The sequence below is a fragment of the Pomacea canaliculata genome, linkage group LG9 (assembly GCF_003073045.1).
Source record: "Pomacea canaliculata isolate SZHN2017 linkage group LG9, ASM307304v1, whole genome shotgun sequence".
Classification (NCBI taxonomy): Eukaryota; Metazoa; Mollusca; class Gastropoda; order Architaenioglossa; family Ampullariidae; genus Pomacea; species Pomacea canaliculata.
This window is the reverse complement of record NC_037598.1, coordinates 15367566-15393529: the sequence shown is the minus strand read 5'-3', so window position 1 is coordinate 15393529 and position 25964 is coordinate 15367566. Positions and strand designations below refer to the sequence as shown.

At 49.3% G+C, this 25964-nt stretch overlaps 1 protein-coding gene across 8 annotated transcripts in view; it reads right to left on the bottom strand.

Moving 5' to 3' along the window:
- The window catches only part of LOC112571487 (IQ motif and SEC7 domain-containing protein 1-like), a 78165-nt gene that overhangs the window by 22910 nt on the left and 29291 nt on the right, over nt 1-25964 (bottom strand). For 3 of the 8 annotated variants that reach the window (XM_025250491.1, XM_025250487.1, XM_025250490.1), the window contains exon 2: nt 1541-1787. In XM_025250491.1, the coding sequence (XP_025106276.1) occupies nt 1541-1787 (247 nt within the window). Of the gene's footprint in view, nt 1-1540; nt 1788-2523; nt 2943-3655; nt 4007-7956; nt 8028-16935; nt 17171-23781; nt 24750-25964 lie in introns of those variants that run through there. The other 5 variants (XM_025250488.1, XM_025250493.1, XM_025250489.1 and 2 more) reach the window with 5 other exon arrangements.

Below are 25964 nucleotides of genomic sequence, written 5' to 3'. Positions count from 1 at the left end.
TTAATTGCCGCAGTCAGAGGTCTTATCTACCATAGTACAGGCGGGGAGGGGGTGGAAGGAGAAAGAAGGGATGGACGTAGCCCCATTAATTTAGCAGCTGTGCTTCAGTTGTAAGAGAAAGAAATAAAATAGAGACTGTCTCCTGGGGTCAACAAGCAATAATTGTTGCCACAGCCGTAACATGATTATGCTGAAGCCCCCTGGTCGCAACTGGCGAAAACAGATACCTGGTTCTGCTTGCTTCATGTCCCAGAAAAGACTCCGGCTGCGTTGTATGTAAACTCCAAAACACTGCTTGCAAAATGACATGGACAAAACCTATTGTCTGAGAGGTGCTGGGCGAAGTGGTCCGATAATTTAGGAGATCATATCTACTGAATCACTGTTAGTTCTGTACAAGCGTCCAGAAGGATCGACACACCCTCTGCCCCTTATACCGTACTTAAAATCTAAATGATTTATATTAAATGCGCTAAAATAAAAATAAGCAGTCCCCCCTACTCTTTAATTTCCTAAATTCCACCCCCATACCCAATCGCCCTTTTTCTGCTCACAGAGCCGTCACTGGAATTTTCCATGCTCTCACGGTAGCTGTGAGAGGTCACTGGGTCGAGATCTGCCAATCAGAACAGTCAGCCTTTGACCTCTCCGATAGTCGCGAGCACACGTCATCGGAAGTCAGCGCTGCCACTGATGAGTTGCAAAACTCTGAGCAGTGGGACCTACGTATCTATTTCCACTTCCCCCCTCTCCTCTCGAGTAACAAAAACGGTTGCAAGTGTAAGTTTTCAAAAGCTGCCACTCTCCTGCGTCTCCCCTCCCCTCCCATGCGCTCTTAGCCTCTATCGTCATTACACACCCACACGGGAACCACCACCACCACTGGTGCTGCCAGTCACACCAGCACGATCCCTTACATTCCACACAGCAATGTGTTTCTATACATTATCAAAATCCTGTTATCAAGCAAAAAAAAAAAAAAAAAATCCGGAGAAATGAATAGTGGGAGAGAAGCAAGACAAGATCACATTCGCGATTAAGTATGTTCAGGAGAATAAAACCGCGAAGTTTTTGGGGGAAATGGCTTCTGTTGCTTTCCTGGGCGGTCGGAACTTTCTCTTTGCGCACTGTTCAACATCGTCATCTGGTCAGTTAACACTGTTACCGGTCAACCCATTTGCCCTCTCAGTTTCCCTGTTGGCAGCAGCACTCGGAAATGTGTTCTTCAAAGCACGTGCAGCATGCGGTCAGCTGCGTGCGTGCTCACGCTCGTCTCCACCGTCACCCTCCTCCTTGGATTATTTTTAGAAAGGAACTCAAGCAACGCCACATCAAACCTTTTCACTTGTCACCAGATGTTTAAGCTGAGTGAACATTTTTTTTTTTGGTCCTTAATTGAATCAAACAGAAAATATCTGACAATAACCATTAAGGCAGAAGAGCGGAAATCCACCTGACCAGAAGCCTGTTGCTATATATTTACAGCGCCTCCTGCTTGTTCCCCTCACCCCCAACCCCCCCCATCACAACCTTCACTCACCTGCTTGTCGTGGAGGTCCTGCGACAACTGGTAGCTGGCGGCCTGCTGGGCCCGGGCCCGTTTGATCACATCCTCGCTGGCGTTCTTGAAGGAGCGTTGGCGGCTGACCCGTGTCGACCCGCTGCCCACGATACTGGGCTGCGACGTTAGCTTGGGAGGGCGCGGCGACTCGGGCGAGGGCCCAGACACTGACCTGCGGCCTGCCCCGCTTCCATACAGCTCATCTCGTGTCTTCACGCTCGTCACGCTGCAACAAACAAGAAAAATTGCGTGAGTGTGGCGCGCGCAATCGCAATATCTCCCCCTCCGTCGCATCAACGGAGGGCCTGACTACTTCTAGACAGGAATGTAGAACAAAGAGAAAATAGACTGGTGATGACTCTGGAGCATTATAAACCCCGGGTGCACAACCCATCTGAGACGCCGTGAATGTTATAAAGATGACAACACAAGTCGTCCCACATACCGAAACAAAAATAAAACTGAATGCGTGCAGGTGTATCTTCAGGAACATCAGAGTCAAAACCGTCTGCGAGCTGAACTACAGACACAAAGGCAATCAGGTGTGCTGTGTACATACCACAGAATACAAGAATATACTCAGTCTCGTTTTGCTCATTTACAGGGGCACTATTTTATTTCCCCCCACTCCCAAGAATCTGCCTTAGACCTCCCACCCCGTCTGCCATCTGCTGCTACAATGCATCAAAAAGGGAAAACAAGGACGCGCCATTTTAGCCTTCCGTTGTTGCATGCACTGTTTGTTACTTATTACATTTTGCTTTGTTAAGGAAGATATGTACCGTTGATCATAGTTTTATATTCCTTTGGCCCCCCCCCCCGTGTATAGGTACACGTGTACATGCTGTATATAGTCCCCTAGTGATACTTTTGACTCCAAAATGTTAATATTATACAACGACACCTTAATGGCCCAGTCTATAATAAGCAAAATTCACAGTTTCTCTCTCTCTCTCACATACCTTTTAAGTTTTCAGCTTAGCGCCGATATTTCACAAAGAATACACAGTCTCCAATGTGCTCAGTGCGACAATACCTATGTCATGCATGCAACATGTGCAAGAAGCGCGCTGCAGCCGTGCCAAGCTGTGCATGTTGCATCATTCGCTCCACAGCATGTGACGCGTGATGACGGACAGCCCTGAATGTGACTGTAACAAGCGGCTGCTCCCATACACCGGTTTACAAGTGGTCGAATCAAACTGTTAGGAACGAGATGTCTCAACGACTGTAAGGCTACGTCTGTCTCGCCCGCATCATCCGCTTGAGTCAGCAAAACGAAACACTTTCACGTCACGACAACGTGAAACAGCGGACACGTTACTCCATCACCACGTGACAATGAACACAATCACATTCCATCATGGTTTGCTGTCCTGGGCTTGACGCACTCACCAAGACGACTTCTGAAGCAGAGGAGGACATTAAGAAGTCGGCTGAGACCTCAAACGGCTGAAGGAAGAAGACTACGAACCCGGAAATGGCTCACTGCCGTACAACCCCCGTAGCCGGCACGGGAGGTCACTGACTTTGTGGAAAATCCCAACCCGCTCCCCCGTCACACCAGTGCCTACCATTGTGTCTGAACACTTGAGCTACTTCAGCTGCCGTAACAGGAAGGGGACGGGGGCAGAATCATGTGCCGAATAGGAAATGGGAAGAAACTTCGCCGGAGGTATCTATCGCGAACTCAAAACAGACCAGTCGAAAACATCTCATCTAGTCAACCGGAACTTTCGACTGTTGTGAAGTCGAACAATGGAAGACATTGACCGAAGAAGAGGAGTGTATAGTCACGAAAATATGCACAAACGATAGTTTGGAAGGGGCACTGCAGCTCCATTGTTGCAGTCCACGTGAACCACCACAACCACTACTTACTTTGTCCTAGTGGGAGCCTGGAAGATTGCTTGTCTACATAACATACCTCGCACTGGCCTAGGTTTTATTTTACAGTCTCGCTTATATGCTGAACATCTTCACCTGAGACTTTTCTACCATCAAACAACTTTGCGCTACTGTGCCCTGCAACTACGGCCCACAATGAAACAGGCACTGTTTGTTTTTTTTAAATAGCAAAAATCCGTTACTCACCGGACTCCGCCGAGTTGTGTACACAGAACCTCCCCTAGAATCAAGCCCGTGTCCTACAGGGCGACACTAAGTTGTATGTGGAGATCGAACCCGACTAGCAAGCCGCCCTACCAACAAGCGAGGGACCGCAAGCAGCGAGCGTCCAGCAGCTGACTGACTGACGTGAGGTGAACGCGACAGAGTTACGACACTTGGCTGACGTCACGGGCGCACAAGCGGCCGCACTTGACCAGTGGGGGGAGGGGGAAATGGAGGGACGACCGTTCGCTTAAGAAGCCCTTCTTATCAGTGCCAAACGCCAGCACGCCGTCAAGACCACGTCAAGTGGCCGGCCGGCCAGTCGACCAGCCTGCACGCGCTTCACGCTGGCTTTCCTGAGTAGACCGCCTGCTTCCTCCTGACAAGGCCCGCCACGGATGTGCTGACACGCCCCGCTTCCTCCTTGAGGGTTTGGTTACTTTCGTTCTTGCAGACATCTCAACCTTCCGGGCGCTGTCCCACATTGAGGTCCGCCGCCTAAACATGATCAAGGATTCATATTCGCTGACGTAAACACAATTCCCCCGAGCTCTTGCTAATCCTCTCGCTAAATCCTTTTGCTTCTCCCTGAATCAGACTTGCTGTTCCGGAACTGGCTGTCATTCAAACTTTCATCATCCTTCTTCCTGTTGGGCACAAGACCACTTTTACTGGTTTCCTGTCTAAGGGCCTATACACTCTCTCTTCCTCTAGCAACGGTGAACGTTGGTCAACTTGCACACAACAGGCCTTGTCAACTTCCGCATCTACCCATGTACTCTACTCCACACAACGACAGGTACCAGTCAAGGGACTGAATAACTCAATCGGTCCCCACCACCCATCCACCCATTTCGACCGTTATCGAACCTGCTGCCAAGAGATAACATCCGAACTAGCAGATAATGAAAGGGCTGGATGGAAGGGAAGCGTGTCTCTCCTTTGTCTGACATTTTGTTTTGCCAGTATTCTTCGAAACAAGCGGTTTCCCCCTCCCAGCTGAGGCACGATGCAAAGAGACATGCTCCAACTCGTCCGATTGAAAGCAACAGGTGATACCCAGGGTTACCACAACGCGTTTGTCTGTAATGTCCTGTGCAGCAAAGGCAGAAGCGGTACGAACAACAGACATGATGGCGAACTGACAAAATCTCGATAACCTAACTGTGAAGCGGACAAATATGACCACGTTTGGAAAAGTTATTATAATATAAATGTATGACCAAGTTATTATATTACCGTTATGTAAACATTTTGCCAAGCTGGGTCAAACATTGGTCCATGGGTGTCCAGTAACGACATCTGTACGATATCAGTAAAGCAGAGGAGGGTTACACCAGCGAAGTTGAGGTCTCTAGTCAGTGCCAGGTCTTTCACACTGTACAACCGCCTTACTTGCCTGAGGTCTACCACAGCAGGAGTGTGCTACCGTCAGGCTGGACGTCTACCACAGACCTGACGTGCAGCTTGAGCCGTTCCCGTGCGCACGAGGGGAAGGAGGGGTCGCTGCTTACTGTCGTGACTACGCCCTATCTCCATCACTGCCCTGTAGCGAGGGCGGGTGGGCAGCAGACAGCCTCGCGACTCTTTTGTACCATCCGTTATGACTGTCACACACGCCAACCTGCCCACACAGCTGCATGGCAGGCATCAGGGATTGTATCAAACGAAATGGCAGAGTGAGAGTGGGGAGGGAGGGCAACCAAACAAAAACTCTAAAGCATAGCTATGTGTGTGTGTGGGGGGGGGGGGAGAGAGGGATGGGGAACGATGCGTTCTTGCGGTCTGCACACTGGCAACTTTCCACATCACGCGATGCGCACACACAATACACGCTCCGATGACTTGTGCTTTTAGCAATTCAGCTGACGACAACGAATCCACGACCACAGTCATGAACAGTATAGAAATCAATTTCTTTTTTTTTCATCAAAAATCGAACTCGCTAATTATTTAAAGGTTGACTTTCCTGCGTTTGCTTTAGCAGTCACCGCTTTTTCCACCTCCACTCCCCCTTCCTGCATAAAAAAAAACTGCCGACCATCAGCGTGAAGGATCGGAGATCGATGCTGGCGGTTCCCCAGTAACTCTGCAAGCGCGTGCCTTGAAGTCTGTCAGGTAAACAAGGCGCCACCTGGCCCGGGCCTCACAGGGTGGTGGCAGGAGAAAACAGTAGCCAGGCTAGGAGACGGCTGGTTACTAGTACTACTAGTGCTATGGTGGAGTGCACGAGAGAAGTGTTGGGCAAACAGCAGATGCTTTGTTGACTTAAGCAGCTCTTAACCTTATCAATTTTCACCTGCTCCATGCCTCACCGCCTTCAGGCCCAGCTTTCTTGTCTCGGTATATACAACCTCGTGCTTCTCTATGATCGACCATGTAAGCCTCTTCGGGGAGGGGGTGTTTCTTGTACGAGGTTCCTGCGCGCAAGGCCCCAGTCTGTTCACTCACACAGAGATTTCAGGGAGTTACTGCAAAATACTGCTTGGCGCGACTGACAATGCACCAGTGACATTCCTGTAAGACAAAAACTAACATGACACTGTTGTGGCATGAGTTCGGCATGATAACACGACAACGCACTTGCGGCAAGGCAGCGTCTGGCTGCACACAGGCTGTCTCCATGGATCCAACCCGGACACAACACTGGAAAAAGGAAATATTTCTACTTTGACAGCGGGATAAAAAAAAAAAAAGAAAAAAACGTGACACGAGGACCGTGATTCTCCCAGGAACGGTACTAAAAATAGCTGGTCCATGCTATTCTTATCCATCTACGATACTGGGGTGACAGTCACTCTTTGATCATAGATTCTCCAGCCACGCAACCTGTGTACTCGCCTATTAAATCACAAACCGCTTTAAAGAAAGCTGTTTAAATTTTTTTTTAAAAACTATAGCTCCTAAGTGAAAGGCGAGCCACCACCCCCTCCCCCCAACCTTCACGGTCCGTCCTGTCAGGTGACTTAGCGCCCTCCCAGAGGCTCGTTACCAGCAAGTAGACCCCGACACTGCGCAGCCCACAGCACGACGGCGATGACAAGCTCGCGAGAAGACAGCGGTACGGCCGATAACGGAAACAGCAGAAGAAGGATAAAGAAAAGCAGAACAGGCCTAACTCGCCGCTAAACCAATTTCCTTGTTTTTATTCCGTTTATGCAACATACAGATCATTAGGTTGTTGTTTTTTTGTTGTTGTTGTTTACTTGCTTGTTTACCCTTGTGTGTGTGTGGGGGTGGTGGTGGCTATAAACATGCTAAATCGAGTCGAAGAGAACAAAGGATGTGCAAGATTACGACTGATAAAACATATTTAAATGTAAGCACCCTCCCCCAACGCCCTTACATTCTGTTCACTCCATCAACTGCACAGACTGTAAGCAGATGCAAACAAAGCAGTTTCGCAGCAACAATAGCAGTGTTAGCAGGCGCTGGGAGGTGTGTGTGTGGGGGGGATAAGAGGGTGTAGGCTACCAAGTCTTATCTGCAGGTTGGCCTTTCTCAGCAGACTCCCATTGTTTTGTGAATGAACAGAGCGCCGTCTGCTGAACTTGTAGCCTTGCCAGCAGCACAAGGAGGACTCCCCTCCCACGCCTTGCCCACAAGGGCTCGAAAAACAGCCTGCAGCGCGTGGCGAGGATGATCTGGTATGTGTGGTGAGGATAAGCCACAGCCTCTGACAAGCAGCATGCTTGTTTGTTGTCTCTCGAGTTTACGGTCAGAACACACCATCACCACATGCAGTGTTTAGTCTCGTGTCACAGGTACAGACAAGACACAACACCTACCTACCTACGCACTTCCTCCTCGCCGCCACATCTTACGGACACACACACTAAACAGGAGTACGGAGGAAAGCAAGGAGAGAATGGCATCAAGCGAGATGTTAGATGAGTTTGATAAGCACGGCGTTCCCATGTTGTTGTTGTCTTGTAAGCAGCTACTGTGACATAGGTTTCCTGCTACCATGACGACGGAGAGTTCCGTGCAATCGCATCACGACTTGAGCCTCCTATCGATGTTAATGATTAACGACACAATCAACGACAATTCGTCTCCTGTTCCTGTTTGACGACATTCATTTACTACTATTCGACTTCAGAGTGAATGAGCTCAACTCACACATCATGTCCACTTTATCTGACCCTCGGTTTTTCAGTCAGTAACCAAACTTAACAGGGATAATAGGAGGAGTTTGGGTGAGTGAGTAAAGGAGAAAACACATGAGTGGGTGATGTGTGAGGTATTTTAAAAAAAGCAGATCACTCAGTACTCAGGCTTACCTTGAGGCCATCAGGCACCGCACGCACTCGCAGCATTTTGACAGCCACTGCTCCATGACCATCACCCACCCACCCCCACCACAGCCACCACACTAGCACCGCGTCCACTCTCCCTGACAACCGTCGGCTAACGGCCTCTGCCGTGTCTGCCGCCTGCAAGCCGGCCCCGCTGCCGAAGCTGTAATGCTGGGCTGCTCTGCTGAAGCTGTTGCTGTACGTACCTACCAAGCTCACCTGGCAGCCCCCGAGCCAGGTAACGGGGCGCGGCCTTGCAAGAGAGGCTTCCAAACCTTGCGAGGTGCCATCACGTCTTGGCCGGTATCTCGTGCCAGCTGCCCAGACCTGCAGTTGTAACAAGCCCCCCTCCCACCCTCGATAGCCTCCCATTTGGCGGAGGGAGTGGGAGATAGGGAGGAAGGGTAGCAGGCGGGATGGGTAGGGGGAGGTGCCGAGTCAGACAAGCGTTCTCCACGTCGGGTGCGCGCATGCCTCGCGCATATTGCCGGCGCACTACTAGCGGCCTTGCTTCCACGGCCACGCGTCTTTCCTTCAAGCACGAACGGACAGCTCGCACCAGCCACGCGCGGTGCCTACCCGCCCATCTGCTGACCAGTAAGCACCCACGCATCTCTGACATGGAATATGCACGTGCGCGCGCACACACACAGGTGTATCGTCTAACAGTTAAATATCTGCACGCGAGCAAACCCTTCCCCTCTTGCACTATAGTACATGGATTGCAGCAAGGACAGACGTGGGTAGGTGCGAAGACATGGCCTACCAGCCTGTGGAAGGACTGCATCAGTCGCCCGAGGCGTGCGCGGCGCGCCATAGCCGCCCGGTCGTCAGGCGCTGATCTCCGTCTGCTGACGGACGGCGCAGGCTTTCACGGCACATCTGACGTGCGTGTCGCTCCAGGGAGGCCCCCGGCGCTGTTTTCAGGTAGGCGCCGCAGCAAGGTCAGGTCTGCGCTACGCTGCTTGCCGCAGCCACAGTCCAGCTGCTGCAGCAGATGGTTAGATGGGGCGTGCGCCTTCTAGCCGGGAGGTTTGGGGGGGTAGGGACTTCAGGTGCGCAAGGAAAATAAAGCCAGGTGAGGGCGACGGACTGACGTGGTGCCGTGTGCACGCTGGCTGGTCACGGGCTGCACGCAGCCACCATGCAAACACATTGGTGCTGACACAGCGAGTGAGCATGGCTACCTAGTGTAACGCCCTTACACGTACATTTTCATGCTTATTAAACCGTTCACTTGCAAACATAAGCAAATACATTCAATTAGATACAGTGATACCTCGGTTCTCGAAAGCCTTGACTTTCGACCAAATCGGTATTCGACCAGGAAATTCGAGAAAATTTTGTCTTGGAATCCGAACAAATATTTGGAACTCGAACATCCGAACGTCCGAGATGAGCCGAGTTGAGCCGAATGGCGTTCATTGGGCCCAGTGCGCCTTGCTTGCGTCATCAGTGTGAGTGCAGAGAGAGAGAGAGTCACGTTTTTGTGGAGAGAGTCATGAAATCAGTGGGCAGAAATCGCAAATTTTGTTGAACAACATCACCCTGATAAAGTGGTAGCAAATAGAGCAGTTAACATTTTTAATGACAATGTTATGTCCACTTTCCGCAAAATTTTGCAAAGGAGAAAAAAACAGCAAACAATTGACAAATTCTTCCGTAAAGAAATCAGACAAGCAACTGCAGAGCAAGATTCTGATTCTCCTCAGCAAAAGATACAGAGAACAGAAACACCCGAAGAGCAGTTACCCTCTGTTTTTATTGAAGAGGACTCCCCTTCAAAACAATAACCATCCCCCTTCCCTCCTCCCTCCACATTCATTCCCTCCTGCCATAAAGTTTGGTACAGGTACAGTAAATGAAACACAATTTACTGTACTGTACTGTACAGTACATTTTTTTTTTTTTTTTAATAAATACACTTTTATTTCTTATTTCTTGTTGAGACTCATGTTTTTCTACATATTATATACAAATTAGGCCAGTAAATAGGCATTTTCTGGGGCTTGGAACGAATTAACCCAGTTTCCATTATTTCCTTTGGGTTTCATTGCTTCGGTTCTCGAACAATTTGGTTCTCGACCGTCCTCCCGGAACGAATTATGTTCGAGAACCGAGGTATCATTGTATATCTCTACAAAGGTTGTGTTTGACAGATCTTACCACTTTTGAAAAGCGTCCGCCCCCAGCTCATTCAAAAAAAAAAAATCGTGTTATATACTGTGTGCCTGTCAACTTAAGAAACTTTCCTTCACAAAAACTATTTTGTTTTTTCCCCTACACCCAAAAACTCCACAAGCAAACATTTTCAGAAGCCGTCTGGCTCCGATGTAAATCCCTCTCGCAAACTACAACAAAAATCCGAGTATTGAAATATAAAACATTTACGACATTTCGCGAACGATGTAGACCCGTAAAGATGGCACCACTTGGGTGAGGAAAGACTTTAGTACTACTTTATCTCAGACTGGTGGTCAGACACGACCGCCTACAAGATGCGCCCCATCTAATCCCACAACTCGCTGACCACATCTTCATGTCAGACACTCCCACCATCTCAGTCCACGATGCACGCACAATTCAGTCTCTACAGTATCTCTAAAGTATCTACAGATACCGCTATAGTATATACAGATACTGCTATAGGCAGCTATAGTATCTACAGATAGTGCTATATATCTACAGATACTATAATCTCTGGTTCAGACCAACAAAGCAAAGAACAGGCGCAAGGCCCGTGTAGGAGAAACCACCTACAGCAATGTACAATAAACTCTCTAAAGATCATATCGGCGCACTAATGGTTAGTAATAATTGTGCACTAATTTAAAAATGTTTACAGTATTGAATTTTCCGAATCCTGCAAAACAAAAAGCTTTCTCTATAGCTTCATCGACCCCCGAGTGTTCAGGCACAGCAACCGTAAATTATGTGCAGCGAAACGTGGTGAAGGCTTGGCGAGGTCAATACAGCTTCTCACGTGCCCCGCTCCTCACCCGACTAGCTCCACCTCCACCTCCACTGTTCTAGTCATGCACAGAGAAGCCTGAGTACGGGAACACATGCATCTGTCAACAATGAACTAGCCTAGACAAATCCTCCACAAGTCTAGGCAAACATTCATAAGACTCTGTAATGTCAACTTTTTGTTCTGAGGACTGGAACACAAATTTACACAAAGTGCAGTGGCTAAAATATCCTGGTTAAATACTTATCCCTTCAAGCCAAAGGTACCCTGAATGTTAACACTAGTTCGGGGGTTGCGTACGTGAGTTCATGTCAGTCAACACATCATCTCACGTGAGCGTCCCAACAAACATCGGAAAGCAGGTGAGACCTGACACTGCTCCCACTGATGATGAAGATGTATTCTTTCTCGGGGGGAGGCAGGGAAAGGGAGAATAAAAGTTAGGACAGTTAAAAAGTGCTCATAATTTGCGAAATTGGGAGGTCTGGAGGGCACAAATGTGCTTGCTGTGCGAACGAAGTGCCCTTGTCTAGCAGGGTTCCGCGAGAGGTCGCTAGGGGGCCCCGGCAGTGATGTTGATTGAAACATGCATAAACGTTTCTGAACTACTTGTACCGCCGACGGCCAAAGTTATTAGTTGTGAAGAATAACAGATCTCAGTCCACACCTTGCGTCACGGCTAGCAGTCACGTCGCACCAACGGCTCAGTCACGTAGTTCTACTCAGCTATGACCTGCCTGCAGCAACCTACAGAGGTCGAACACGCACGAGGGACTCCGGGGAGAGGGGGGGAGAGAAAGGTAAGTCCTTGCAAGACAACGCCTCAGGCACGCGCGGGAACACACACACACACCCGACATTGTGCTTTACTCGACCTTGCACGTGATGGAGGGCAGGGTGCAAAGCATGCGAGTGAGCAGGCAGGCGAGTGAGCAGCGGGTGAGAGGCGATGACAGGCCAGCCACACAATGGCACTGGGCGACCTTGCAACACTCAGCACGGCTTGCGTCAGCGGGGCAGCCCCGAGCCAGCGCCAGCCACTTGTCAGCACTTCCAGCAACCGCTATCAGAGGTCGGCCAAAGATCGCTGCTCCCGCCTCATTAACTATCACCCTCTTTTCTTTTTTTTTTTGCGAATCAACAACGGAGGAGAGACTCGTTTTCCCAAGCCGAAATGAACGATGAACGTAATACGATCCACACTCGTCCGGTCAGCCACAATGCACGTGCACCACCAATGACACGTACAAACAATCAACCATTCACCCCGACCCACAGCACTTTCATTAATCAGCAGAATCACCAAAGTCCTAAACGTCTAACGTATTCTACCAATTACAACAGGCCTGAAACATCCTGTTGTAATGTGGAACAGGGACGAGGAAGAAATTTAACTTCGTAAAGGAAGCTATTTTAAATTCGCATAGAAACTCGAAAGACTTAGTGCGAGTTTTTAAAAAAAAAGTCCAAGTACCCTTGCTTATGCCCAGCAAATGCATACAGTCCAGCTACCACCTTACACACACGACACGTGAGAACACACAAGGTAATGAGCCTTATCTCTAAAACACACACGAGCCTGGCGGTCAGACATCAACTGCTCTCTCCAGACGCGATGGTGGCAAGCAGCTGTTAACATCGGCGACAATGTGCGCCATGACCTTTGCGGGGTCGAGCCACGGTGCCGATGGCAGTCGTTGACGTTCGCCTTCCGACAATCCCCTGATATTCCCTTGTCCCACCTCTCTGCTAGCACTTCAGAACGACTTCATTAAACAAGGAAAACAAGGACGACCGAAGAACGCACATAATGAAGAAGAGAGAGAGAAAAAAAAAACAACAACACAACTACCGATGGGCGAGTGGAGACCAGACAGCGGCAAGAAAATATCAGAAGGCGGGCGATAGCAACACGATGCCAGATAAAAATGTTAACGCGAAAGAGCGCCCCACTTCAAAAAGAAACAGAATCCTAGCCATGTGCAGCAGCTTACAAGGTTATCACAGACATCCACTTCCCCATCCCCATCGTGCTTGTCGACAACAAGACACGGGTATCTTCAAACTGCTGCGGCTAATCAGCTCGTTTTCTGACCAGTTAGGATTTGCGACCCGGAAATTGTTGCTTGAAGTTCGCGCTCAGCTGTCTCCTGCAAACGGGCCGTTACCTGCTGGCGAGGGGAGAGCACAGGTGTGAAAACACACACACTGTTGTCTCATTAAGCCTCGTGATGTGCTTGTGCTGCTGGAATGCATCTGCCGGAATCCGCGTGCTGTGCAGCAGACCATGCGATGGCCAGAAACCATTACCCCCACTCACCCAGTCTCCAACATTGATGAAAACCATTTTCCTACCGTCTCCCCCATTATATACATTTTGTCTTCTGGTTTTGTCCCACTCCTGTTTTGTTCACTGTCGAGGTTCTTGAAATAATCCGAAGGTGTGTTTATACAATTATGCACAGCGCACCGAGTGAACTATCTCTTCCTGAAGGCCGTGTTTTGGACGACTAACGGGTGAGGAGGGAATGAGGAAGAAGATAAGAAAGGAAGTGAGAGTAAGATGTATGCAAGACCACTGTCTTTGTCAGTGCTGGACAACAAGAGTGCTCTGAGTGCAAACGACCGTGACCTGCTGACCTGTGGCCTTTTAGTGAATGCCTGTCTGGTTCAGACGTCTCTCACCACCCAGACGGTTCCTCCTCATCCCCTCCCCAGTCAGGCGATTGTCCATGTGTACTTGCGATATCACAAAGGTCCAGACGCTCCCTTTGCACCTCACAGACGGCCATTCTTCCGTCTCCAAGCGACGTGCTAGTGCATCGGGATGAGGGAGGGTGCGCGTGCAGAAACCAGAGTAACAACCGGGGTCACCACGAGCAGCGATGGACGGAAGATAACCGGGTAGGGGGATGTTGTGGCCGAAGCTGGACCTCATACTGACTCGCCAGCTGCAAACACGAGAAAAAGGCGGAGGGGACCAGCGAAAGACTAGTAGATTACAGTTGTTCATGTCAGGAGGGGTCAGCCTTGATTTCCTATTGTTGGCTTTTCTAGTACCCTGTTAATGATGTGCCTTGCTACTAGCTCACCTGACTGTTGCGGCTCGAGGCAAAAGATTACGCATCGCTTCGCCATTTTTACTCGCGTCTCGACACTCACGTACCTCCAAGGTTGAGGAGGCCTGGTGCATGCCTTGCACGCGCTTCTAGCTCGTCACCTTTCCCGCCGCGCTTTTCATCGTCTCTCGCTCTCCGAGCACTACATCAAACTCTCGCATGCTTGGCGCACAGCTGGACTTCTTTCAAACTGTTGTTCTCTGAGTTGGGAGGCGGGTTATCTATTCCACCCTGCTTTACACTCAGTTCCCTCGCGTAAGACTTTCGCCATGGCCGCCTGCCTATGAAGCCGGACTACTTGTGCCCGAGGAAGTGCAGTTGTTATGCGGCCTGACAACTCACCCTCATCCCGGTGTTCCAGTTTCCCCAGATCTCTTTTCTGTCTCTCACTCAGCGTGCTGCTTGTTCAATGAGTATGGACAGATGCTATGAGTGGTCACCCTTTGGTTCTCCTTTCAAAGATCCAGGAGTTCAGAGGATACAACCACTATCTTCGGGCTGTTGATGACTTCCTCGTTAACTGGAAAACACTTATCTGATCAATCTGGCTTTGATCGAGCTGTTGGTGTTATATTTCGATAAACGTCTATGAAATTCTCTTCACTTCCCCGTGCGCTTCACGCAGACTGGGTGGTAAACCAGTGCTTCCAGCTGGAGAATTAAAAGGCGGTCAACTCACAGCTGATCAGCTGTACATTAACCCTTACTCGGCAGAGCACTCGTGCACCTTGTTATCACCCCTTATCGACAATGAGATGTACTTTCACGGTCTTCTTGTCTAACCGACAATCTACCCCGATACGTCGTAGAGTGGCATGGGAGGGGGTTATAGGGGTAGGGGGAGGTTAGAAGACGCCCTCACAACACTTAAACAGTTTAAATATAATTTCTGAGAGGGCAGAACAGACGCTTCTAGTCTGACCCTCAGGTTGTGCCACAGGTCAGCTTGTAGCTGCACTGGTATCGATGGACACTAGGGACGTGCCGTTTGTCACCCTAGTTCATTTCTCGCAATCTTTCCACACCTTTTGAACCTAACACAGACAAAGTGCACACTCTCGGCGCTGTCAAACAATCTCAAACTGCCCGGCAAGACAGAAAGAACATTGACAGACACTTGACAAGAGGATGACTCCGACTATGGCGGTGGTGTGGGAGACGGTGGACACACACACGGTGTACAACCGTCAATGGCGGGCAGTGACCCTGTCACCTGTGTGCGTGTGAACCATACAGCCCTTCATTCCCTCTTGTCACCTGTTACTCGGTCTCACACCAATTCCATGGCGAAACACGACGGCACAGAAAAGTTCTCGGACTTCGCCCTCCCCCCTTCCCACAAGAGACACATACACAAGGGAAAAAAACTGCACTCAGGAGTCTATTTTAAATATGACGAGTGCTAAGGCGGCGCACACTTCCACTCTACCCTTATGCACCCGTCTACAACTCATCGTTGTGAAATAGGAAGGTGAGAAAGGTGGCGAGAAACTAAAGCAGTAGAGTGGCGAGGCCATTTGTCATGGCAGTGGCGCGCGGTGAACCGGCCAGACGTCCCCCCATGTCGGCACTGGCTCTCTCCCTCACACACCAAGCTTCCCACCAGGTCTGGCAGGTACAAGCCGCCCTTTTCCCACCCCCGGTGACAGGGACTCGCCTGACATCTGACAGGCTTCCCATCTTCCAGCTGCCGTTCCACCTCCATCACCTTCACATTCATGTCGACTTTGACAGCTGGTGTGTCCTCCTTTAACCCCTCAGACATATATGTACATCCTCCCTCTCCACACTCGTGCACACACACGCATGAGCGCGCATGTACTTTATACTTCCTTTTACAACCTTCTAGCTCTCAACAATGGCCGCGTTTGGCACAGGAGTCGTCCTGTAGAGAGTATAAAAATAGTCAACACGCAAGTCATTGCACATTATCAGCTGTGACGAAAAACACGAATGCACTTGACAGAACAGTTTGTTGGGACAAGCTATGCAATAAATAATAAAGTTGATTTATATATAGCTCTATATCTCGGCCTTATGGACAAGCTCATGGCGCTTTACCAAAAATAATAATAACACACACACACGCTGACGCAGGCGACGTGCAAGCGTGCTCTATAGAATGCCATATGGGAGGAAATACACGTACCCAGAAGTTGCTCCCAGTCTGCACAATTCATCCTGTCAAAACTGTCAGCCGGGCTGCAAGTGCTCATTTCCACACCACAGGCTCGCTCATAGAACGGATCTAATATGTAGAAGTTTTTTTTGTGCTGCTCAAAGGGTTGCCTGTGGGATGCTGCTTTCAAAAACTTGTGGGGTGGACGTGGAGGTATATACATATATGACAGATTTTGGTGGTCGGGAAGGGTTGGGACAAGAAAGGCAACCATAACCTGCAGAACTTTGAGAAAGGCTTCGTTACGTGCGACAATTCTACTGCTGAACACATGAACCACCAGAAAGGATTGTTCCTGCCTCACACGCAACGACTATATTTTTTCTTTCGTTAAAGAGTTGATTCCTCTCCCTACACAATCTACCTCTGCGTTTGGACACAAGATTTGATGCAGTGTCGATAAAAATGATAGTGTTGTTCCACGCTAAATTTAGTCCAACCGTCTAAGATCAACTCCAGTTCTATTTTTCGCTTTAAAACTGATTGATGAATAAATCCACTGCAGTTCAAAGCCCCTTTCTCATCAATTCATCTCTCCTACCCTTCCCACCCACCTTTATTCTGGCCCACACACCTTTATACTGGCCCACACACCTTTTCCAGTGATGTAAACAACAACAAGAAGACGAGGCTATAAACCCAGCGTCAGGGCTGATCGACAGTTAGACGGCCGATCGACAGCCTCAAGGACTCACCGTGCAAGTTGTGTCAATAACAGTATTTCCGCTCAGGTGCCACACGCCAAAGTTTCTTCTTTTCCTCCTTTTTCACGTGCATCAGCAACCCCTGAGACTGGCTGACCACAACGAAGTCTCAACACTGGCATCCAGCAAAGGGGGCAATTCTTTCCCAGGTAACCGTTGTAGCCAACTCCGTTATCACCTTGCAGCGCGGCAGCGAATGGACGACACACGACAGAGCCGCGGCACGCCTGTCGGTTCACTGATGGTGTGCGGCGCGGGGACAGCCGGCCGCACGGACTGCGTGCGCGTCTCCCTGGCAAGCGGCAACTGCAACTAGTCAACGGCGCCGATAAAAAAAAACCTTTGTTCTGGCCCCACACACCCCCTGCATACACTCAACATGCCCTTTCACCTCGCAACTTCAAGTACACGGAAAGAGAAAACGTTCCTGACACGCAATGTTATAAAATCTGTCAAACCATGCCACGAATGAAGGCAATGCGTGTGCAAATTTTTGTGCCTGAAAGTTGAAACCTCTGCTTTATGAGGACCTACAAGTTGGGCAACGTGACCGCAGCGCCCCCTATTGCTGTACCTGGTGCCTGTCTCCACGCACGACCTGCGCCGTAGTGCACCCAGCATCATGTTTGCACAGACAGCTCGATCGTTGTGTTGATATGGACACCCCTGTGCTATCCTTGCCACTGCAGCAAACCGACTACTTTAAAATTACAGCCACAATCAGTTCAAAGGGGAGAAACTTGTGACAGGGTAACAAGTATCAGTTTTTGGTTTTCAAGTTTCTTTTTTGGATAAAGAAAGCTCGGTAACCGGAAAGGCGAGATCGTCGGCAGTTAAAGAATGGGTAGACAGAACGATCCGGCGACACACACACACAGACTACTTTGAGCACGGGCCTTTGTCTGCAGGCGGCTGACGAGCCCCTCAGGTACCGGGCACAAAGCGAATATACATCAGCACACGAGCACAAGGCAAGTGACATCACGTGGGCACACCGCTGAGATATACACTTCACTCACTGTAACAGCCAATCCGAAGATATTATTCACGCTGCACTAAGCAGCCATTTGTGGCACCATGGCCGGTCCGGGTTTGTGGGGGGAGGGTAGGAGCGGCGGAGGGGTAAGATACTGGCAGCAAAGGCCTGATATGAAGCAACACGTCACAGCTCCTGGCACGGAACCTCGGACACATCGCCGAAGGAGGGTATCGACCCCACCTCGATCCCCCGCAACAGCCACCTAACGATGACGTTGACATCAACCCAAATGTCCGTGGCGATGCGTGTGTGGTGGTGGTGGTGCTACATACAAACACGCAACAGCCCTCACTGATAATCTCCTACAGTTCTGGCAGCACACACAGACCCGAAGTCTGGTGCGGTCTCCTTCCTGGAGGCTGGTTGATTGCTGTAAGACAACGCGATCGAGTTCATACCCCTTCACCTCCCAGCATTCCCACAGAGCGTGCGTGATTAGACCGCTTCCTCCGGTGTTGATTATTCAACTTACTAAAAAGTGATGTTACAAGAAATACTGAAAAAGCCTCTAAGTCCTGCGAATGTGACGCATCATTACTTTCCAAATTTCAAGCGGAAAAAATAAATAAAAACCTGGTCTGGTAACAGGTTTTCCGTTTGGTATCCCACTCGGAAGAATGTTTCCGGAAACGTTTTAAGTACGCGAGCCGTGTTGGAGAAAACAGACGAGGTGCAAATGCTTCCAATTTCATATTCAGGTGATGATGAGAGAGACAATGACTAAAGTAGAGTGCAGCACTGTTTACGCAGGAGCTGGGGTTCAGACTTGCTGCACTTTTAAAAAAGCTGCTAGCCTGGGTAGACATATTTATCGCTGAACAGGAAATATAGCTGAGCAAGTTTGAGGTCCTTCGGAGAAAGGATTGTTGTGATTTCTGAGATTTTTTTCTGAGATTTCTGAGATTTCTGAGATTTTTTGGCCGCGTGTAAGATCTTGGTGTTTGTTTTCTTGAGGCCTTTAACTGGCAGTGAAAAATGCAGCGTGTGTAAAAGCACTACAGAGTACTCGCAACAAATTCGATCTGTCCCTCGTATACCAAACGCGCCACAGTAAGATATAAACAATTATGTGTTGAGATCACCGGGAAGGGGTTTCAGCGTGTTGCAAGGGTCGCGAGGTCACCAAAGTAGGTCAGGTATTCAAATTTTGCGACGAACATGACGATCGAGCGTGTTTCTGCTTAGTCCAATCCCTCCTCAGTCCGTAGGAATCAAGATGAGGATTACGATGAGGGCGATCTTATCACAGTGATTAGATACTGAAGTCAGGTATACTGCCTGGTGTCGATAAACTTACAATATACAAACCGAAACCCATCTGTGCAAGTCAGTACATCGATCCAACTGCAGTATTTACTCGTTACGCATCCAGTTCCCGTTTCAGGACGAAGTTTGACAAAGCAAGTCTTGATTTCAGAGACTGGTGATACTTTGATACTTTCTTTTTAAATGCTCCCCACTCACAAGGACTCGACACCTTCAGCAAGTGCATCGATCTACTTTATAATTCTTGCCTCTGAGCAGAAGATAGCTCTCGATGACAATCGTCTGCTTCCTGCGTCCGCACGCACACAAAGAGTGTGAAAGCCTCACGCCCTCTACTGGATGGCACTTACATGAAGTCTAGTCACTCGCTGCAATATGCCGACGGAAGACTCGATCCTACAGCCCTCTGTCCTGTTCATACCCACAACCAACAGACATGATGAACATGCAGTGGCCGTCATGCTCCTATCAACCACATTACGCCACGCTTTAGTGACCTTTGACCTACACTGAACAGCTTCCTCCCCTGCAGGCCTTCCTGCTAGACTGAAGCAGGGAGCAGTCTGACCCACGCCACCTGTCGGGAGGATGGAGGGAGAGCGCTGTTCTAGCGAATTAATAAAAACAAGATTTATGAGAATGCAGGAAATCCACATCACGCGCGACACAGGGGAGTGTACCGTATGACAAGCTCGCAGGGCCGCAAGTCTAGTCACCAGTTATCGCGGACATCCCATCACGAAGGAGGGTGAGTGGGGAACTAACGTCTGCTGGCTGTATATTGTTTTCATACATAGCAACGTCGTCCCAACCGGAAGGCAAGCACACTGCTCGTGCAAGCTGTCACCACGAGAGAAACGGTTAGTTAGCCTGTCACACCGGACGTCAAGCAATGTCTGGGAGACGACATGCAGTCTAAACCAGGGATGGGCAAAGTTTTCTTTTTTTGCGAGCCGGTCTCAAAATTCTAAGCTATGCGGCGGGCTGGAAAAATAAAATTTAAAAACACCACAACAAACCTAGTGATATGGAATGAACAACAAATGAGTACATGATGGCATTCACTTACAGACTGAATTCTCACACACCAAACCAGCTTTTTCTTTGAAAGCATCCGCCCCCGATGCTCTCTAACGACCACATCAGACATGTCAGCCGTGTTATTTGTTATCTTTGTACTTTGTGTTAGAATGTTACGGACTCCAGATTTCTAACCCTGTTGAACTCGATACATTAAATTTCAATCGAATTCACCAAAGCTGAATAAAAATATGACAAGCGAACTTCACATTTTGGCAGACAGGCCGTAGTTTGCCCACCCCTGGTCTAAACATTCCGTCCGTATACGGTCCACTGTATCAAAGCCGATCGAGCAGCTTATCGGTCCAGAGGCCTGTGTTCTCATGATTTTTGTTTATTTTGTTTTGTTTGGAGGAGGAGCAGTTGGAAGAGGTATCAAATTGATTTACTTCCATACCAATCTAAAAGCGGTGGTGTGAAATCCTCTACAGCCACTACCACCCCCACCAAAAGCATCTCCGCCCATCTCCAGGGACTGCGTCATCGATTGACTTTTCGCGTGAAGCTATTTTTAACACGGGCCTCGTCAACCCCCAACTGCCTGCGGTGTTGGAGTGGTGGTGGCGTGGGCGTGTCAACACTCAGCATCTACACACACGCATGCGCACACACCAACACACCTTCTGAAGGAAGGGAACGGTGTCAGGCAATACAAAAACTATATCAAATCTTATAAACATCGGCAAAATTAAGCCCTGCACATCCTAATAATAGTAACATTCTTACGTCGAACCAAAAGCAAGATCAGCTTTCTTTCAAAAACATAAAAACCTAAAAGAATCAATGCCATTCATATCAGCATAGAGAGGAATTTGTGTATGTCTGACGAGAATAGATTCTAAGGATAGCTTACAGCATGCAGAGTTATATCGGGACCAGCAAACCCAGCTCTATAAGCAGACACCGGCACAGAGAAAGACTACCTTCGTCTTAGTGCGCCATTCATACTATTAAAACCTCTTTCTAGAAACCCTTGGTTTAAAGCAGCACCATGCGGCTGAACGTTTGTTAAACAGAGGCACGACTTAAAATGCCAGTATACAGAAAAAAAAAGCGAAAGGTATGGTGACTCGAAGAAATTTGCTGAAGAACTAAATCCGATGGAAACAGAACTTAGAGGGTGAACACTAGTTCCTTTGACGTGGGATGGCGATTGGTGGATAGAACCCCTCTAAACGGGTGTGACAGTAAGGATGAAAACTAATCTGGGTAAGAAGTACCGGTTCACGAAAAACACGCCCAAACCAGAGGCATTTACCTGATAAGGCAATTGAACATCAAGAGCAGCTTTCTCTTGGAAAGGTTCTGAGAAGACTCCTGTCCAGATACAAGGTTAACGCCCAGTGGACGCCTGCGTTGACTAAAAGCGATGGAAAGGAGAGAAGGATCTGACTTTTACTCACTGTAAATGAAAGAACTTTCATATATATAGGTCGTTTTCACGAGGCCAGCATTTGTGTTTACAAGGACAGTGCCAATCTCTCTCTCCCTCGCTGCTTTATCATTCCCCCCCCCCAACCCTTTATAGAGTCAGGTACCCATCCTGACAATTAGGTTGACTAGGAAACGTTCGCTGCGCCACACAGATATCAAACAGGCACGCCAACGGGTTTGGACATCAGAGCCATAACCGTTTGGCTATCGGCTTCCCCCTACTTTGTGAAGCAGAAGGTCAACAGCACCTACTTTCCGGGAGATTCTCTGCACGCACCCACGCAAAGAGGACAAGCGAGGCATAAGCATACTCTCATGTTTGTGGTCCAGAGAGCAGAGATAGAAATAAGACGGGGGAGGGAATTTGTATTTATTGACTATATCACGGCAGGGCAGCCAGCCCTGTAAAACAGATGCCACATGCATAGGAAAAAGAAAGAAAAAAAACAACGAAAAACAAACCAACAACAAAAAACCCAGCGTGCTCGAGACGAGAGCTGAACCGACGACAGCCAACTCTCACTGTATTGGCGACAAGCGCTAACCGTTGCGCCACCGGACCGCCTATAGAAATAGGGAGGGCATAAGAAAGTATGAGAGAGACGGATGGATGGATGAACAGATAGTTCGTGCTGCCAGTACCGTTACTCGTTCAATACGTCCCATCCACCCCACCCCCCACTTCTCCCTTTCGCCGCCGCGCCCGATGCCGTAGTCTGGATGTGTGCCAGGAGATACGGCGGCTAAACAGCAAATACCAGCATCAACACAAATAAAAGACTCGTGCAAGCAGAGAGAGAGAGAGCCTGCGACTCCAGACGATCAGGGTACTCTGAGCGCGAGCCCATGATTACACGGGGGCACTCGTTGATTACACGGAACGCTGCATGAATGAATGACGGTAATCACCGAGTAAGGTGATTACAGATCGGGGGTTACACCGATGGTTTCCGGACTGCGGCTGCAAAGAATACGCCACGCGACATTGACTGATAACACAAAATATTTAACAATACGCAGTATTAACTGGGTATGCAGAGTGTTCCAGAAGCTGTACCGGGCCCTCAGTTTGAGACAAGGGATGACAGACTACCATACTACTTGGTAAAGGGACTGTTTAGAGCACTCGTGGTCTCATCTGGTACGAAGATAGATTCTAGCGATTATAGCGTTGGTGGTCACAGGGTTTAGGGTTCGATTCCCTGTAACAACACAAAGCATTCGTGTTTTCACATGGTATACAGATCAATTGAACTGCATGGAAATGAGGCCATTACAATGATCTGCGCTTACATGGCACTCAATGAGTGTCTACCAAGCCTCGTAACTCACGAGATGAGGTTCGGTCAGTAGCTTTAAAACCTGAGCACCCATCGCAGAAGAGGTCTTGAGGTCGTATCTTTTATAGCGACTAGGAATCAAGATTTTGGCATTGTGACAAAACATGAATTGTGGCCTGCAGTACAACTCAATAGCAAAATGACATTAAACTACAGGGTTCACTGTCTGTTGTAGCAACGTAACAATCACGTAGCTTGAAACTCTATAGTGACTTTCTCTTTCTCTCTCTCTCACACACACAGAAGTTTTGGAATTCAGAGTCAGGTTTTTCTAGTTTGCACCCACGCCTGGATCTGACGAGGTAGCAGATGGAACTACCCAAACACACTATTAAGGCTTCGCCATGCAGCTGAGTGAAAGTCATCAAGATGCCACACAACTGCCTAAGCTCCTATCGGATTCGTGCCATTAATTTCTGGCCGATCTAAGCAGGCTTACTTGATAAGTGGCAAGATAAATGCAAATACTCCAGAAAAGTGCGCGTGTGTGTGTGGGTGTGATACAGGTCAGCACTGTGTACATACATGTATACAGACGACACAGATGAGACGAACGGAGTGGACTGGTCTGAAGGAGGTCAACCCTCTAGTTCACACACCTGACTACAGGATGAAAAACAGCAACCCCACTCTCTACTACCTGTCCCCCGATCTTCCTAGAGGGATGCCCTGGTTTACCTTTTCATGACTGACGTGAAGGCGGGATGTGTTCGTTGCTGACGTGACGGGTACATGCAGCAGTCTGCAACGTCTCTCGGCACCCGGCCTACAGGCAGCATGGGTCCGCTGCCATGACGTCCTTCAGGGTGCTCCACAATGACATGGAGGATCGCGCCGATCGCCGCTTGCTGGCTGCCGGCCGTTTCTCACCAAGAGGGGCAGTGGTAGTCGCTGTGGCTGTAGCACTTAGCGCCGATGACGAAGCCGATGTGGGCGTTGTGCTGCTCGAGCGACTTCTTCGTGGGTGAGCTTAGCGGCAGTGACCCACCATGATGACCACACAAAATACGAAGACCTCCCCCACCCAAAACACACGAACACACACACTCACTACAACTGCTTATCTTGACACCAATCTGATGAAACCCGTGCTTCCGGCTTCTCCTTCGAGTGCGTCCCGTTTCCGACAACAGCTCGGGAACCGGTAGTTGGGCCAGCACAAGATGGAGGGGTGAGCACTGTGCCGCTGTTCGTTGCTATGTGTCACAGTGAGGGCGATGAGAGGAGGACTCTTGCCGTTCCCATCACCATCTAGTTGAGGAGGGCACAAGACGCTTTCTAGAGAAATGGCACAACACACTGGCCACAGCTCCCAGTGGATGGAAGGAAGCGATGCGGCGGCAGCAGACTGCAGACCAAGAGGCACAGTCCATCGATCAATAACAACACGCGGCACGGAGCGCGGCTCCTACACAGCCCTACGTCACCCTGCTACTGCTGCTGTTGCTGCGGTGGTGGAGCTGTGACAGTCGTGACAGGCGTCAACATCACGTTACCACGTCAACCAACCAGCCACAAAATGCGTCCTCGCTCTGCTTAGCAGGAGCTTCTGGCGTCTACAGCAAAGACTGAGGAGAGAAGACGACACACACTCGATAGAGACTGACGAACGGGTAATTTGTCCCCTGCTTGACCTCCAGCACCGACCAAAAATAACTTCCGGGTCACCGTCATCCCGACGCTATTTCGTTTGCTTTCATCTGTTTACACTGAAAGACACCACCTTGTCGTCAAACAATGGTAAACACGCGGCAATGTACAAAAACAGCGATAAAATCGTGTATTCCAAACTAGGACAGGCCGAGCGGATTCCCAACAGGATGTTAAAACTAAGAGGTCGATGCTTGCAAATTCGAAACTTGGTTGTCGTGTGCGCCAACAAGGAGTTCTCGCCTGTTGCTTAACGCTGGTCTCGAGTGTCTGTCCCACCGTGTACAGCTAAATTGTTTCCTGTGCAGAGACCGTGTATTACTACTAACACGAGGCATGCCCACGCCAACGGTTCGCCCCGCGGAGCATGAAAACGCTTCTCCGCTCGATGTCGACACACCATCGATCTCCTGGCACGCGCGGAGAGCAAGGTGGGGACGGTGGGTGAGTCCTCGAGATAAAAGCGATGGGGAGGAAGGGTGGATCACAGGAGGTGCGGACTAACTCCTAAAGATCGATCTGCACAAAACGTGGCCACCTCCACCCCCATTTGTGCACATACACAGAGGTCAGCACGACACGACTCGACACACTTGGCAAGAGTTTATTTAAATGATGCGCCGTCCGAGCGACAGAGGGCAGAGAGTGGTTAGGGACTCGTCTCCGGGGTGAATGTGGCCAACACGACCTACCAAGCGGCTGACATACACAATACCAGTCGACAGTCTTCTCGTGACGACACAGCGAGGTCGCTGCGACAGTCAACTACAGGTCATGGCAGGAAGGCGAGATGTAATCATAACAGATATCGTTAATGTGGCCATTACACTGCATGTGCGTGTCAACTCCACCCATGAAACCCACCTTGATTTTTCTCCCCAGAAGACAGTTTTTGTTAGTACTTAACAATGTTTCCATCGATGTAGTTGCACTGTCTGATAAAGGCCTTAGTCGTCTTCCAACCCGCCAACAGTCTCATGACAACATTCGAAGAATCCATACCCCACTCCCCTCAGCCCTATCGAACACTAGAAGTATCATTACCCACATGAACCAATACACTGATAATCAACTTCCGCAGGGAACACCATCTTACCATGCTGAGTCCTGCACAGCCTTCAATCTCTCTAGCTGCACCGATCACCCTTCTTCCCATCCAATGACTGGAATACCCGAGGTCGGTCGGTCAGCTTCAAAGCCACCATTTCACC